At 39.8% G+C, this 14,032-nt stretch overlaps 1 protein-coding gene across 3 annotated transcripts in view; it reads right to left on the reverse strand.

Annotated features, from left to right (window-relative positions):
• The window catches only part of ZNF827 (zinc finger protein 827), a 167,876-nt gene that overhangs the window by 69,873 nt on the left and 83,971 nt on the right, over window positions 1-14,032 (reverse strand). For all 3 annotated transcript variants that reach the window (XM_003790199.2, XM_003790200.2, XM_012805398.2), the window contains 2 exons: window positions 10,513-10,752; window positions 8,139-8,196 (listed from right to left, as the gene is read on the reverse strand). In XM_003790199.2, coding sequence (XP_003790247.1) covers window positions 8,139-8,196; window positions 10,513-10,752 — 298 coding nt within the window. The remainder of the gene's footprint in view (window positions 1-8,138; window positions 8,197-10,512; window positions 10,753-14,032) is intronic.

Genomic DNA, 14,032 nt, shown 5'->3' on the forward strand with positions numbered 1-14,032 from the left:
GGGTTTCTAAATAGGGCTTGTGGGCAGAGGGGAACCAAGGTCACAAGATCGTTCTACCCGAAACAGGCATCAGTTTTTCTTCTTTAATTTTCGGAGTTGACAAGGGAGCTAAGATGTGTTTCCTCTCCTCCTATTCCATTCATTGGCTGTTCACTGGGCTGGTGCCAATCAAATAAAAACTTCCCAGCAATTAAAAACTAAAGGTATTGTCAATTTTGTGAGATATGGAATATCATGAAAAATATCCTTATTTTTAGAGCTATATACCAAAGAATCTGGGAGTCAAAGTATGCTATCTGGGATGTGACTTAAAATATGGGGGGGGGAGGATTGGTGAAGCAAGGGTGGCAAAATGTTGATAGTTGTTCAGTCTGGGTGATAAAGTGACTTATTGTTTTATTCTACTCTGGTTTGATAATTTTTATAATAATAAAAGATCAACAGCAACAATCAAACAAAAGGTCTAAACCAGAAAAACCACAAAAACAAAATAAATGAGAATAAAAGAAAATACCTAAAAAACAAATAGGAATACCTCCCCATGAACAAAATGCTTTGTATCACTAGGAATCAATCCGTGTTTCTTTCTCATGAGCTCCTGGTAGAATTTTACTATAGATTCAACCTTTTAAGAAGCAAATGTTATAATTCACAGCGAAAGCTTAAAAAAGGTGAATGGTAGTGTGAGTCCTTTTATCTTAAAAGTGTTTATGTTACCAACAATTTGGGGGGGGGACTTTCAATATCCAATAACACCAATAACAGAAGACTGATTAAATAAATTATGACCCATGCCAACATTGAATACCATGCAAACATTATGTTATGATTACTGACATGGAAAGATAGTCATAATAGGTAAAAAGAAAAGATTATAAAACTGTATTCATAGTAGGATCCAGTTTTTATGAGAAAGTATATATATAAAAATAGAAAAAAAATTGGCAAGGATATACAACACCAACTTAGCAGTGACTGTCTCTAGCTAGTAGGATTCTAAGTGATTTTTTTTCTTTTACGTTCCTATCTTCTCTAGAAATAAGTTATTTTTAAAACTTAAAAAAACATAAACATTAAGTTTATGTTTAGGATCCTTTACTTTTGTAGACTTTTAGTTTTGAAATAATCTCCATACATTGGCAGGCTTCTGCTTCAAGGTGTTTTTTTTTTTTGAGACAGAGTCTTACTTTGTTGCCTGTGGTAGAGTGCGGCGGTGTCACAGCTCACAGCAACCTCAAACTCTTGGGCTTAAGTGATTCTCTTGCCTCGGGAGCAGCTGGAACTACAGGCACCCGCCACAGTGCCTAGCAATTTTTTTTTTGTAGTAGACCAGAGCTGAGTTTGAACCCACCATCCCTGGTGCATGTGGCCAGCGCCCTACCAACTGAGCTACGGGTGCCACTTGCTTCGAGCTTTTGAAAGACTTTTAGCCTTTCAAAAGTAAGCTGTGAGGGCCAGTTGTAAAAGCCACAGGCAGAAACAACTATATCTAAATTATGAGCCTCAGCCCCTCAGTATGCTTCTTTTTCAGAAGTCTGAAAGCTATGGAAGGAAGAGGCTATATAAAATATTACAGAAGAAAAATAGAACATCTTAGGAAAAAATATATTGGTAATGTTTTAGCTTTTCTTCTCTGAAAAGCACAAATGCCTCCTGGGGTTGCCTTAAACACAGGCCAGTAAGTACAACCTAACACCCGTTTTCAAGGAACAAGCTCCAATTGCCGTGGCTCTAGCATTCAGTCACCACAGAGCCAGGAAACTTCTCAGGACGAGGAGCACAATGCCAGGCCTTGTTGAGGGCTGCCGCAGTGGAGAGGCCACACCAGGAGAGCCAGAGCCAAGCACAGGCCAAGGAAATGAACACTGCACTCCCAGACACTTGAAATGTCAGCTTGTGGAGGGACGTGGACCTCCTACAGGAGTCTGACTTTATACATAAGCAAAGACAATGAGCTTTCTACTGAGGTGAGCTAGCTCAGCACAGACAAACTCAGTCTCCGCAGCAGAGGTGGGACTCTGACACAGGGAAGGAACAGAGAATGCTAGTGAAATACACATGGTCCCTTTCCTTGCCACATAATACAAGAGGGCTGCTTTGGCCCTAAACAGAGTAGATGTTTTGGTTGTATCACTTCTGCATATAACCTGTCAAAGCCTAGAGAAGAACATCGGTGCCAGATGCCTAGCAACAGAGACTTACCAATTCACACTTAATTCATAGCTAGTATAAATTACATAAACAAGACAGAGTACTATTGCAAGCCAATAGAAATAAAGATGCATGAGAAATGAAGAAAAAGGCACATCCCTCTTCAGAGGATGAAAGGCAACTTAAACTCACTTTTGAAGAGAAACACAGCCCTAAACAACCCAGAAGCACACTGGTTCAACATAACAATTCAGTATAGATGTCACAAATGGGAGGAAAATGGCAGAGGGTAACACCCAGAGGACAATGGAGTTTAAGAACAGATAAAAGTATAAGAAAAGCTTGCTAAGGCCAGGCATGGCGGTGCATGTCTAAATCCAAGCACTCTGAGAGGCCGAGATGGGTAATTGCCTAAGCTCAGTAATTTAAGATAGCCAGAGCAAAAGCAAGACCTTCTCTCTACTAAAAATAGGGGGGAAAAAAAAGAGAGAGAGAAAAAAAAAAGTAGCCAGGTGTTATAGCAGGCACCTATTGTCCCAGCAACTTAGAAGGCTGAAGCCAGAGGACCACTTGAGCCTGAGTTTGAGGTTGCTGTGAGCTAGGAAAAACCAAATGGCAATAACACAACAAAGTAGTTTCAGAATAATTCAGTAGATTATGAAAGTAATCTAGTTTTCAATGGTGAGTTTTAATTTCTTTGAAAAATAAATACTGAAAGATAAGTTGACAAGAATAAATTTCCAGTGCAAAGACTCTCAAGTCAACATTGTGTGAGAGCAACGACAGAGAGTGGTGCAGGCTGTGCACTGCACAAAAGCCCCATCTTTATGGGCATAACGAACACCATGGATGTCAGAGACTTAAACATTTACTGAGACAGTATACCAGTAAATGGCAGGGTATTGAGAGGAAGGGCATCGTTTTAAAATTTATAATGGCACAATGTGGTCACCAAACAGCCTTGATTTTACCAAAAAAGAACTGAATGTCCTAACTGAAGGGACTCCATTAAATTAGTAGCAATTTCCATTATTTAGAGATAGAATTCTCAGTGCATTTAATTTTAAAGTCACCAAAGACAGAGAGTAAAGAGAATATATGAAGAGCTACTAAAAAATCGCCTATTTCATTTGCTCTGTTTCCTACTTCTTTTCTTAATTGCCTCTGTCTAATTTAGTGTTCTTGAAAGGTAATCTTACTTTTTAAGGTAAAAGAACATTATTCTCTTAGGCTTTCCACAGAAATGAAAAGGGAAAATTGCGTGAATTGAAGCAGCACATCGTGCTTTTACAAATTTGAGCAATTTCTATTACTGAATCATAAATATTTAAGGACACATATCCAAACCATCACACAGGAAAATTCTACCCTGGACAATTCCAAGTGAATATGTCTTTTAGTAAACACTATGTGCCATTATCTAAATCATAGAAAAACGGCCTGCATTTCAAATTTCACAAATTGAGCAAATTAAATGTTGGTCTGTGCAGCATGATATGAGTCTATCTTTCTTGGATAGTCCCACTTCTGCTTTTTGTTTAGTAATGGAGAAAAGAACAATTCAGGCAAATACTTCCTTGTTTTTGGAATAAAGCAAGGCGGGTGTGAGAAGTTTTTCTTATAGGCCTGCAATCTTATACCCCTATGGACACTGAATTATTAATGGGGAAAAGAGAGAACAAATAACCAAGAGAGGGTTCTTGGCAGCCATTGTTTGACGTTCATGGTGTTACACAACAATGAGCATGTCCAATTCACCTGCCAGCAGCTATCTGATTCTTACTCTAAGGTTCCGTTTTCCTATTTCGATCTTATCTAGCATCTGGCTAGGTGATGGTCCATGTCAAAAGATGTAGATCTTCTTTTTATTCCATTAAACTTTGAGATCTGGTTATGATATCATGTCTCATGTATTTTCATCTACCAAATGATCATAATAGCTGGTTATCTGCTCCCTGCAGAACCTAGGCTTGTGCTGGGAAAGGAAATAGAAAAATCAGGACTACGTTAGTCTCATAAATGTTCGGTCCTTCTGTTCTCCTGGGTCTGGCTGGGACTCTGCTCATCTCATTTGTCAGATAGAATAGCATTAAGAACACCCAGTCAAAGGAGAACCACAGCCATGCTTGCGTTGAATTTTCTAGACTCAAAGGTTAAACAGGCAAAAGAACTGCTGTTTTAGCATCTGCAGTGAAGTTCCGAACTAAAGGACCGATTCAATGGAAGTGCCCCTACGAGGGTACAAACAAGGGCAGAGGGACAAGGTCAAGGCAAAGGTGAGCAGGACCACATGGTTCAATCATTTCAGCTGCTTAGTAGATTGATTTTTCTGTCTGGCTACATGCTACGTTTTGGTGGATTGTGCTTCTCCTTTACTTTTGGGAAGAGGGTCCCTATTTAAGCAGCTGAATCTAAGTTCTTATGATTAAAAAAAAAGGCATTCTCAAACCAGCTGTCAAAAGGACATCTGGGATTTGCTTCAGAATAATCCAGGGTGAAAGGAAAATGGGGGAGAGGGTAGATAAAATGTCAAGAGGTCATGAATTAGTAATTGTTTAAAACTGAGTGACTGGTACATGCTCTCTACTTCTACATAAGGTTTGAAATTTTCCATTGTAAGAGGTATTTTTTTTTTAATTAGGTAGAGAATCAATGACCCAGAAACAGTAGTTATTAGTTTCAACCTTCAGTTTCACCTAAACCTCTCTGAAAGAACTGCTAACAGGGAATGCTGTTTCACATCATTTTCTTTCTTCATAAGTGCTCATCTTATAACAGAGGTAATAATAAAGAGCAGAGTTGACAATGGTCAGATGTAAGGTGGGAGGGTTTGATGAAGAGGGAGATGTAGCCATTAGCCCTTGGATGGACAGTTAACAGCCATGGACATCAAGCTCCCTTGGTGTCTGGGCATGGAAATCAGCACTCCCATGTCTCACTGGTAAGCACATATTGGAATGCCAGTCTACAGAGTGTTTCACCTTGGTCTGCTACACTTTTCCTTAGTTCTTGTGGTTGCAATGAATGTCAAGATCAATAAGGATAAATGGCTGTAGGGAAAGCTGTAAGTTTATAAAGGATGGAGCAGTCACCTCCTTTCTTCAGTATCCTGTCTCTTCCCCTCCCCATCACCCCACCCCACTAGAGACCCACACTCTAAGAGGAACAGACAGCAAAGAGGAGCAGATGGCAAGGCATGGCAGGCCTAGGCATTGATCATCCTGAGAAAGGCAGGGAAAAGCTCTATCTCAGTGCTAAGGCCAGCGTCCTATGGCTGCCCTTTACAACTACAACAATCTTAAATTTACCTAGAAACTCTCAAAACAGAAAATTCTGAACTTGATTCCACCTATAAACCAACCTTCTCAACCATCAGCTTCTAGGAAATCAAACATAGGAAATCTGATTACTAAACAAACAGTAAACACTTAAAAATCCGAAGATGAAGAAATTTGGAGGCTTAATGTACATCTTTCTGAAAATGTATCAAAAGTGCACCTTAAAATGTAATTCATACAATGATCTTATGCATGCAAGAGCTTCTTTTAAAACAGGAATCAAAAAAGAAGAGAGGGAGTTGGCATTTTTTTTTCCTGTCCCTGAAACCAGTTAAACTCTGGTTAAAGAGGATTTCTTGGCATAAAGCACCTTGATTCTACTGCATCTGAAGTAATGAAGTAAGATGTATTTGTGGATGGGCTAATTGAGCAAGTTGCCTACTCAAAGGAAAAATAAAAACACACTGAGGATTTTAGAGAACTAATAGCCAAGAATTCTTTACCACTGATTTCTGAACCCTCAGAAATGCTGGGGGCTCACAGGAAGCACCTCTTTCTTTGCTTTGGGTAAAAGATATGATATGGATTTCCTCTCACTCAATCTCCCAGCAAGAGGAAAATTTACATATTGCTTCATTTTTGCCAAATGGTTAAAAAAATTTCTCTTTTGTCCTATAATCATGATTCAGCTCCAGCCAAACCATTTAGGCTTGAGGGCACATTTCAATTGTTTGGAGCCTGTTCCTCCTCTTACCTTTTCCCAAAGAACACCTGAAAAGAATAAAACACATGGTCTTGCAGCAAACCTTTGCGTTATATAACTACTATTGTCTAACCTTAAAAGCTGGCAGAACATGCTGTTGGGGTCCTACCCAGATCCTCAGTGAGGCACTGGTGCACCCACCTCCAAGTTGCTGTAACTGTTGACTGCCAACTGTGAATGAGAATTACCCTCTCCATTGAAGCCACCTCACCTGGGAGGTCACACATCCCCTGCAAGGGGTGACACAAAGCAAGTCCATCTCCTGGAAGATGAACTCAAGTTAGGAACCAGCTAAAATCACATCTTTGTTCAGCTCCTTCTCCTCCTTACCTATCCTGTCCCTATCACCTCCCTGCAGGTTTGTCTGAGAACATCTCTCAATAAAACACTTCCACAGGAATCCCTGTCTCTAAGGGACCTGACCTATGACACTTCAAGAATCTAATGGAAGCAAATTAAAATTAACATCTGTTATTTTTAGTCTGCTACCTTCAAATGTCTACCAATCTGGTTAATTTCACCAGTGTTTTGACTCACAGACACAAGCAGATAACAGCCTTAAGACTTGATGCACGAGGAGGTAGGCAACAGTGTATAGTAGCTCACATCTCTGATATGGGCATCCAACTTAATACACAAAACAAACTTTCCATCCCCCCAGATCCACTCATTTTCTGTGTACTTACATACAGAGATAGGCTAATGCATTCCACTCTTCTGTTCTATTAGAAGGAGGTTCCTTTCCCTAGTATCTTATAAAACTCAGTGTGAGCCAAGCTGGTTCTGTTTTAATTACTATTTGATATTCATAAATTCCAATTAATGAAATTTTAAAAAATCTCAGTTGAAGTTCAAATGAGTACCGTACACCTGCCCAATGATGCTCTGAGGTCAATTCGTATCACTTCAAAAAGAAAAACATCATTTATCTTTTTGCTGCAAGAATTTGAAATAGAAAATCTATCAACTACTCCTATCAGGGAATCCCTACCTCTGTTTGTTTGCTCAAGAAAATAAAATTCCTTGGCTTAAAGGAATTAAAGGTCATGGTGAGTCTACCTGTTGCTCGTTGCTCATCCTGTAAACTCATTTTTCCTTGTTCATACGCTAAATCTCATACCAAGGGCTAACTCAAAAACTGGAGGGAGATCTAGGGGTCGAGGACAGTCCTTCAAAATGGGCTCACATTTTCCCTGAGCCCATTTTCTGCGGTGGGGGTGTATTCACTTGTTGGCTCTTGTCTAACATTTCAGATTTCAGTGGCCTTTAAGACTCAGTAAGAGCAGCAACCACAATGGCAGACTGACAGGCAGCCCACCCTGGCTGACCTCCCCACACTGCCTTTGGCAAGAAGAACACTTCCTTGCCCACAGTTGTGAATAATATCGACTTTCTTGCAATTTTTTAAAAGCATTATCTTTCTTCTGCTTGAAAAATTTGTACTCTCTAATTGGTGCTGTGTGGTTTAAAGACTTGGGTATTCTTAGTGACAAATTATGAGCCCATGGCTGCAGAGCCAGTTTCTAAGCACAGTTGCAATAAGACAGGGTGAGGTTTTTCATGAGAAACAGACCCAGGCCCTAGTCATAGCCATGCCACCCACTTAAGCTCTCAGGTCAAGAAACTTCTATAAAGATGATGATAACAACATCTATTTCACAAAACAATTGTCAGGAATAAAAAACAATAATGTCAGGCAAGTTCCCTGGCAACATGACTTCCACAAGATGTCTGATCAATATTGCATGAGCAGTCTTCCTCTTCATCCTTGGTTTCTATATTGTTTCTACCATCAGAGACATTCTGGATGAAAATGGTGGTAGAGAACGTGACCTCTGAACCCACTGGGAGAAAGGTTTGGGAACAATGTTCAACATGCACACAAGACTCATGGCCCACGCAGGGCTCTCCTGAGGGGAATCATCCCCTTGCACAAAGTGGCTCACCTGGTGGTCGTCCGGATGGTGTTTTCTTTTGTGTGATTGTGCTCTTTGCTCACTTTTTCTGTAAGGAGAAAGAGTGAAACAGACACCTTTTAGGCACACTTAACTTTTATCTTTCAGCCTTAAGTAGAAATATCCTCAACATTTCTTCTTTTTCTTTTCTGATTTTCTTTTGTTGTTGTTTTTTTTTTTAAACATCCAAAATACTCCCTTTCTCACTGGAAAAGATAATCGTCAAAAGCATGTAGACAGTAACCATATAAATAATTTACTGAAAACCAATCAAAGAGAAACAATAACAAATTTCAAGTGTGTTGTCAGATTTTAATCAGGCCTCACACACACATGTGCATACATGCACTTGAGATAGTAATTTCTACTATATCTTCTCCCAGCTGAAAATTTCTGCTTTCCTCTGATTCAGCATGAAAACTGCAGTTGTTGCAACTGTTCCGCCTCTGACTTTGATGACAACCTTTAAGCATTCTGTATTGTTAGGCCTTTTTGTGAGCTGGGATATAAAAACAGCCTAAGACCTCTTGGCGCTACAGTCATCAAGTGCTTATTCTGATAAATGTCACAAGCGACAAAAAATATCACTAGGCAAGAAGAGGTAAACCCTCCCTTACTGTGGCTTGAGGTCTGTATCTACTAGCTGTCAGAAATTAATTAGCTTTCAACACAAGTTGAACTCTGGCTCTCCCATTCCAGTTCAAATGCGAAGACCCTACCCTGATGGCCACAGTTCTCAATGGCTTCTTTTAAGCAGCTGGGGAAAAAACCTGACCAACCCTACAAGGGCTTCAGATTTCAACAGCAGGGCAAGGAAAAATCTCCTAATCCTATGATTTTTTTTTGGCCAGGGCTGGGTTTGAACCTGCCACCACCAGCATATGGGGCCAGCGCCCTATCCTTTTGAGCCACAGACGCTGCCCAATCCTGTGGATTTTGGGAAAAAAAATTAAGCAAAGATTTAGAACATCTGTCCCACACTTTCTACTACTAGTCATAAGGCAATGCATGCATGTTTGCACGGACCATTCCTTTCAGTCCACTCAACAATGACACAGAGGTTGAGTTTGGATTCATAGCCAGTATTCTTCAAGAGAGCAGGAAATTGGGGCTAAATGACTTGTCTGAGGTCACATGGACAGTGATAGCACCAGGGTGAGAACTCTCAGCCACAAAGTTTTTAGTTGATAGAGACTCTAATAGTGTTTGGTTAGAGACAAAAACTTTCTGAAAAGAATCACACAGGTCTCACTTTTACAAATTTGAACTCCTCAATTATTACTGAAGTCATGTTTAAAGATACAATTCAGCCTTTAAAAAATGCATTTCATGTTTTGGAGCTGACAAAGATCTATGTGTCACTAATTAAGTTTACTGAATGAACAATTTCTACTACTGCAGAGATGTGCACAAACACCGTTCCTGTTTGAGGACGTGGAGGCCACCACCTTCGGCAAGATCTGATAATCACACTGCTACGGGCTGTATCACCAGGCCAATGAGAAGGTGAACTACGGTGGTGGCACACAGATTTTAGCTTCTTTTCCCTTTCCTGGTATTTTCCTTAAGAGAGAAAACAAGTAAACACTAAATGAGGAATTTAATGAGTGTTTTGACAAAACAAAGTGTGTCAAACATTTGTAATAAACGTTATTGACGCACAAACTTCAACATGTGCACCCATGCTTGATTCTGGACAAGGTAAAAGTACATAATTCTATGGAAACCTAAATCTTGTATGTGTCTACATCGTCAATCTCAAACATGTCCAAACAATGATAGAGTATAAATTTGTTGGGGACAAATGGAATATCGCTCCAACATACTGACCAACCTCTACTTAAGGGGATAGCTGGAAACAGTCCTCATACTCTCATCTTTTGCTTTTCCTTTGTTTTGTTTTTGTTTTGGTTAGAGACAATAAGATCTCATTACTTCAGACCACACTAATTTGGAATTCATGGTAATTCAGTCACTGTTGGAGTAAATTAAAGTTTGTCTTTTGTATGTTATAAAAAAAAAAAAGGCTGTTAATCAGATCACCTGCCTAAACAAAATTACAAGTAAGGTGTTTAGCCCAGTCAACAGGAATCACTTGCAGAGAATTGAATAGAGTACTAATTTAAAATGTTTCTTAACTATTTATTAAAGAAAGTTTGGCAGGAATCCTACTTGGCAACACTTTATTAACTGTTCGTCTGGATAGCAGTATGTGTGTGTGTGTGAAAGGAACAGAATTGATTTCTGTCTAAAAAATCCTGTAATTCAGATTAGGTTTTTTTTTTTTAAAAAAAATAAATACTCTGTAAGAAGGGCTTTCTTCATCAATTTCCAATTATTGATGTTTTTCTGCACATAAACGTACCTGACAGCTGAAAGAGGAGCTCAGAAGCCATCTTCACAGAGATGTCCTGACTGAAGAGGCTTCTCTCTGGGGGGACTCTGCCCTCTGGCATCTTCTGTAAGGGCTCGGTTTTCTCTCGCCCGATTAAAGTGCTGTAGCCAACATTCCGGCCGGGTGATATCGAGACGTGGGCGTCCTGGATGTCAACCTCCATGGGTTCCTCTTTAAACTTTACCGGCTGTGTTTCCTTGTAGCTTTCCGCTGCAAGCAGGTGAATGAAAAGAAACAAAAACACCATTGTTTCTTAATTCCAAACCAAACTCAGTTTCTTTTTTTTTCTTTTTCTTTTTATTAAGTCAAATATACATAGATCATGAATACATTCATGCATATGTGGGGTACAATGTCCTGAATTTTTTTTATACACTCCAACGTGGTTACATTAAAATCAATCAGCATAGCTTTCACCTCATTTACTTGATTACTCCAAACTGTTTCTTATCAGAAAAAACCACAAGGATCATGTCAGGGAAGAAAAGAGGGCGGGAATAGCACACTGGTACTGAGTGTGAAAACTACTGGCTCATCCTGTCTGATTTCCTAAAAAGGTAGAAAACTACCATTTTCAGCCCCAAGAAATTAAGCAGCTGGTCCAAGGTCGCACAGATGGCAGCAGAACCAGGCCTCAGTTGCTAGATCCAGAGCTCCCATCTCCTGATCACTAGCATGGGTTTTTTCCTCTCTACCATGATATTTCCAGAACTAACAGAGAACGAGATAAATGTCTGTCCTTGTTTTATATCTTATTCAATTCAGTGAATCAAATAAGCACAAGCATATTAATATTATCATTTTCTCCCTCTATTTTATAGCTCTGATCAATTTTTTTCCTTCTCTTCTCACTGAAGTAATAAAGGGTAAATAGGGTCAATTTAACTGAGACATTTACACCTTGCTGGAAGCTAGTAATCCTCAAGACCACCTAGGAAGTTAATTGCAGCCCAAGGATTAACACCTAGAAAAACAGCAATCTTATTGGTTATAACAACCATACAATTTACTGACTGTCCTTTACATGTAGCTATTAGCTCTACCAGGCTGGAGTGTCTACATCCACGTGTTGCTCAGAGCTAATGAAGGAATACCTCTAAAACAGGGTGAGACAATTAGCTCAGTCATTAATGTGTTACTTTATTATTCATTTATTTATTTATTTATTGAAACAGAGTCTCACTATGTCCCCCTCGGTAGAATGCTATAGTGTCATAGCTCACAGCAACCTCAAACTCTTGGGCTTAAGTGATTCTCTTGCCTCAGCCTCCCACATAGCTGGAACTATAGGCGTCTGCCACAACACCTGGCTATATTTTGGTTGTAGTTATCATTGTCGTTTGGCAGGCCCAGGCTAAACTTGAACCCGCCAACTCTGGGTTATGTGTCTGGCGCCCTAGCCACTGAGCTACAAGTACCTAATGAGCCTAATATGTGTTGTGTTACTTTAAAATAAGGCCACACTTTCAAATGAATAAGCATGAATTAGCAATTACTATGTACTCAGTACTCTGGAAAACAAAAAACAGAAAAGATTTTCATAGATAGTTGGACAGATGATAGAACAGTGTCAAAAGATACTAGTGTGTTCTAACTCCAAAGAACCTGTGAATATGACCATATTTGGAAAAATGTCTTTGCAGATGTGACAAGTTAATGATCTCAAGATGAAATCATCCTGGATTATCTGATACAAGTGTCCTTTTATAATAAGGAACAGACGGGGATAAGACCTCAAAACTATGGAAAAGGCTACGTGAAGACACAGAGACTGGAGTGATACAGCCACAGACCAGGAAGTGCCAAGAGCCGGAAAGAGGTAAGTAAGGATTTTTCCCTACAGGATCTGCAGGAATTTTGGACTTCTGGCCCCCAGAACCATGAAAGAATTCCTGCCACTTCTAAATTACAAAGTTTATGGTACTTTGTTATAGCAGACCTAGGTGACCAATATAGATAACTAGACAGATAGATAGAACAAGAAACAGTATAAAGGAGGGGCTGATCTGTGGGACAGTCAGAAGTCATGAAGGGAAAGATCTCAAAACTGGGAGGTCAGAGAGAAGCCATCTTTTCTTGGAATGTATGACATGGGTGAAATTCAAATATATGTACAGTTTATTGACCAGCAGTCCAAAAAAAAGGACATTTTAAATTAAGTGATTAGAATTAACATGGTGTTATCAATCAGACTTCATGTAAGAAGAGTGCTAATTGTTCTTTTTTCTCCCTGACATATGACACATGCTTCTCAGGGAAAACCGCTTGTTTGTTGTCAGCAACTAAACTGCAGGCAAATGTGATATTTAATTTAGCGCTCTCCCCCTTCCCCTATTCCTGCCAAGCTGTTTTTTCTCTGCATGTCTGAAAACCAGCTCATAGAAAACAAGTTCACTGATTCAGTCAGTCATGATTAAAAAAAAAAAAAAAAGGAAGAAAGAAGGAAAAGAAGACCGGAAAGCTGTCCGAGGTGCCTGCTCACCTCTTTGCCTTTGCTTCTGGTCCACCAGACTTTTTCTTGAATACTGACCTCCCCCGCCCCATAGGGATCTGGTGACCTCACAGCCATCCTGTGGTCCAGCCAGATCACCCACCCTCATGAGCAGTCACAACACACGCTCCCTCTTCCAGTTCCCCCAAAGCATTTAATATCTGGAACATAAACAGCAGGGTCAGTGTCACAGGTACATAATGAGGCCTCTGAACCCTGCAGTGGAAAGTCATTCCAAGGCCTGGGGACAAACACAAAGGGATTCATTTCATAAGCACAAATTACAAAGGGATTCATTTAGTTTTAAAATCAAAACAAAACAACAAAAAACTCTCAACAAAGTAAAGAGCAAAGCTAGAAAGAAGCTCCCTTATTTATCTCCCCTTCCCCAGCCACTTCCCCAGCACTGACCATGGAATTAAATGAAATTAGTCTTTAAAAGCTACTTGGGATAATTTCAAGTATAATTTACATGAAGTGCTTTCTGTCCTTTCTTATGGTAACACTTGACCTTTCCAAAAGGCGCAGAACACTGATCACTGACAAAAGCTTTGGCATTTTGATCTACCTGATCAGTTCTGAACTCACAGAGAAGAGTTCTCAAACTGACATTTCAATGGACCAGTGAGAAGTAACACAATAAATATTTGTAAAGTCTTTTCTCTCCCATGTGACAGCACTACTGCCCAGTGTTTTCTTGCCTTTTTTTTTTTTTTTTTTTAAAGCAAGATTTCTCAGCCTTGGCACTACTGACAACTGGGGCTGGATAATCTTTGCTGTGGGTGATTGTTGGGCACTGTAGGATATTTAGCAACCTCCCTGGTTTCTATCCACTAGGTAGAGTCCTCTAGGCATTTTTCTTGTTTGTTTGTTTAGAGACAAGACTTCACTCGATGCCCAGGCTGGAGTGAAGCAGCAGCTATTCACAGTAGTGACCACAGTGCACTACAGCCTCCGGGCTCAAGTGATACTCCCACCCTACTTTCCCAAGTAGCTAGT

The sequence above is a fragment of the Otolemur garnettii genome, unplaced genomic scaffold (assembly GCF_000181295.1).
Source record: "Otolemur garnettii isolate 467f Iridium unplaced genomic scaffold, OtoGar3 scaffold00041, whole genome shotgun sequence".
In the NCBI taxonomy this organism is placed as follows: Eukaryota; Metazoa; Chordata; class Mammalia; order Primates; family Galagidae; genus Otolemur; species Otolemur garnettii.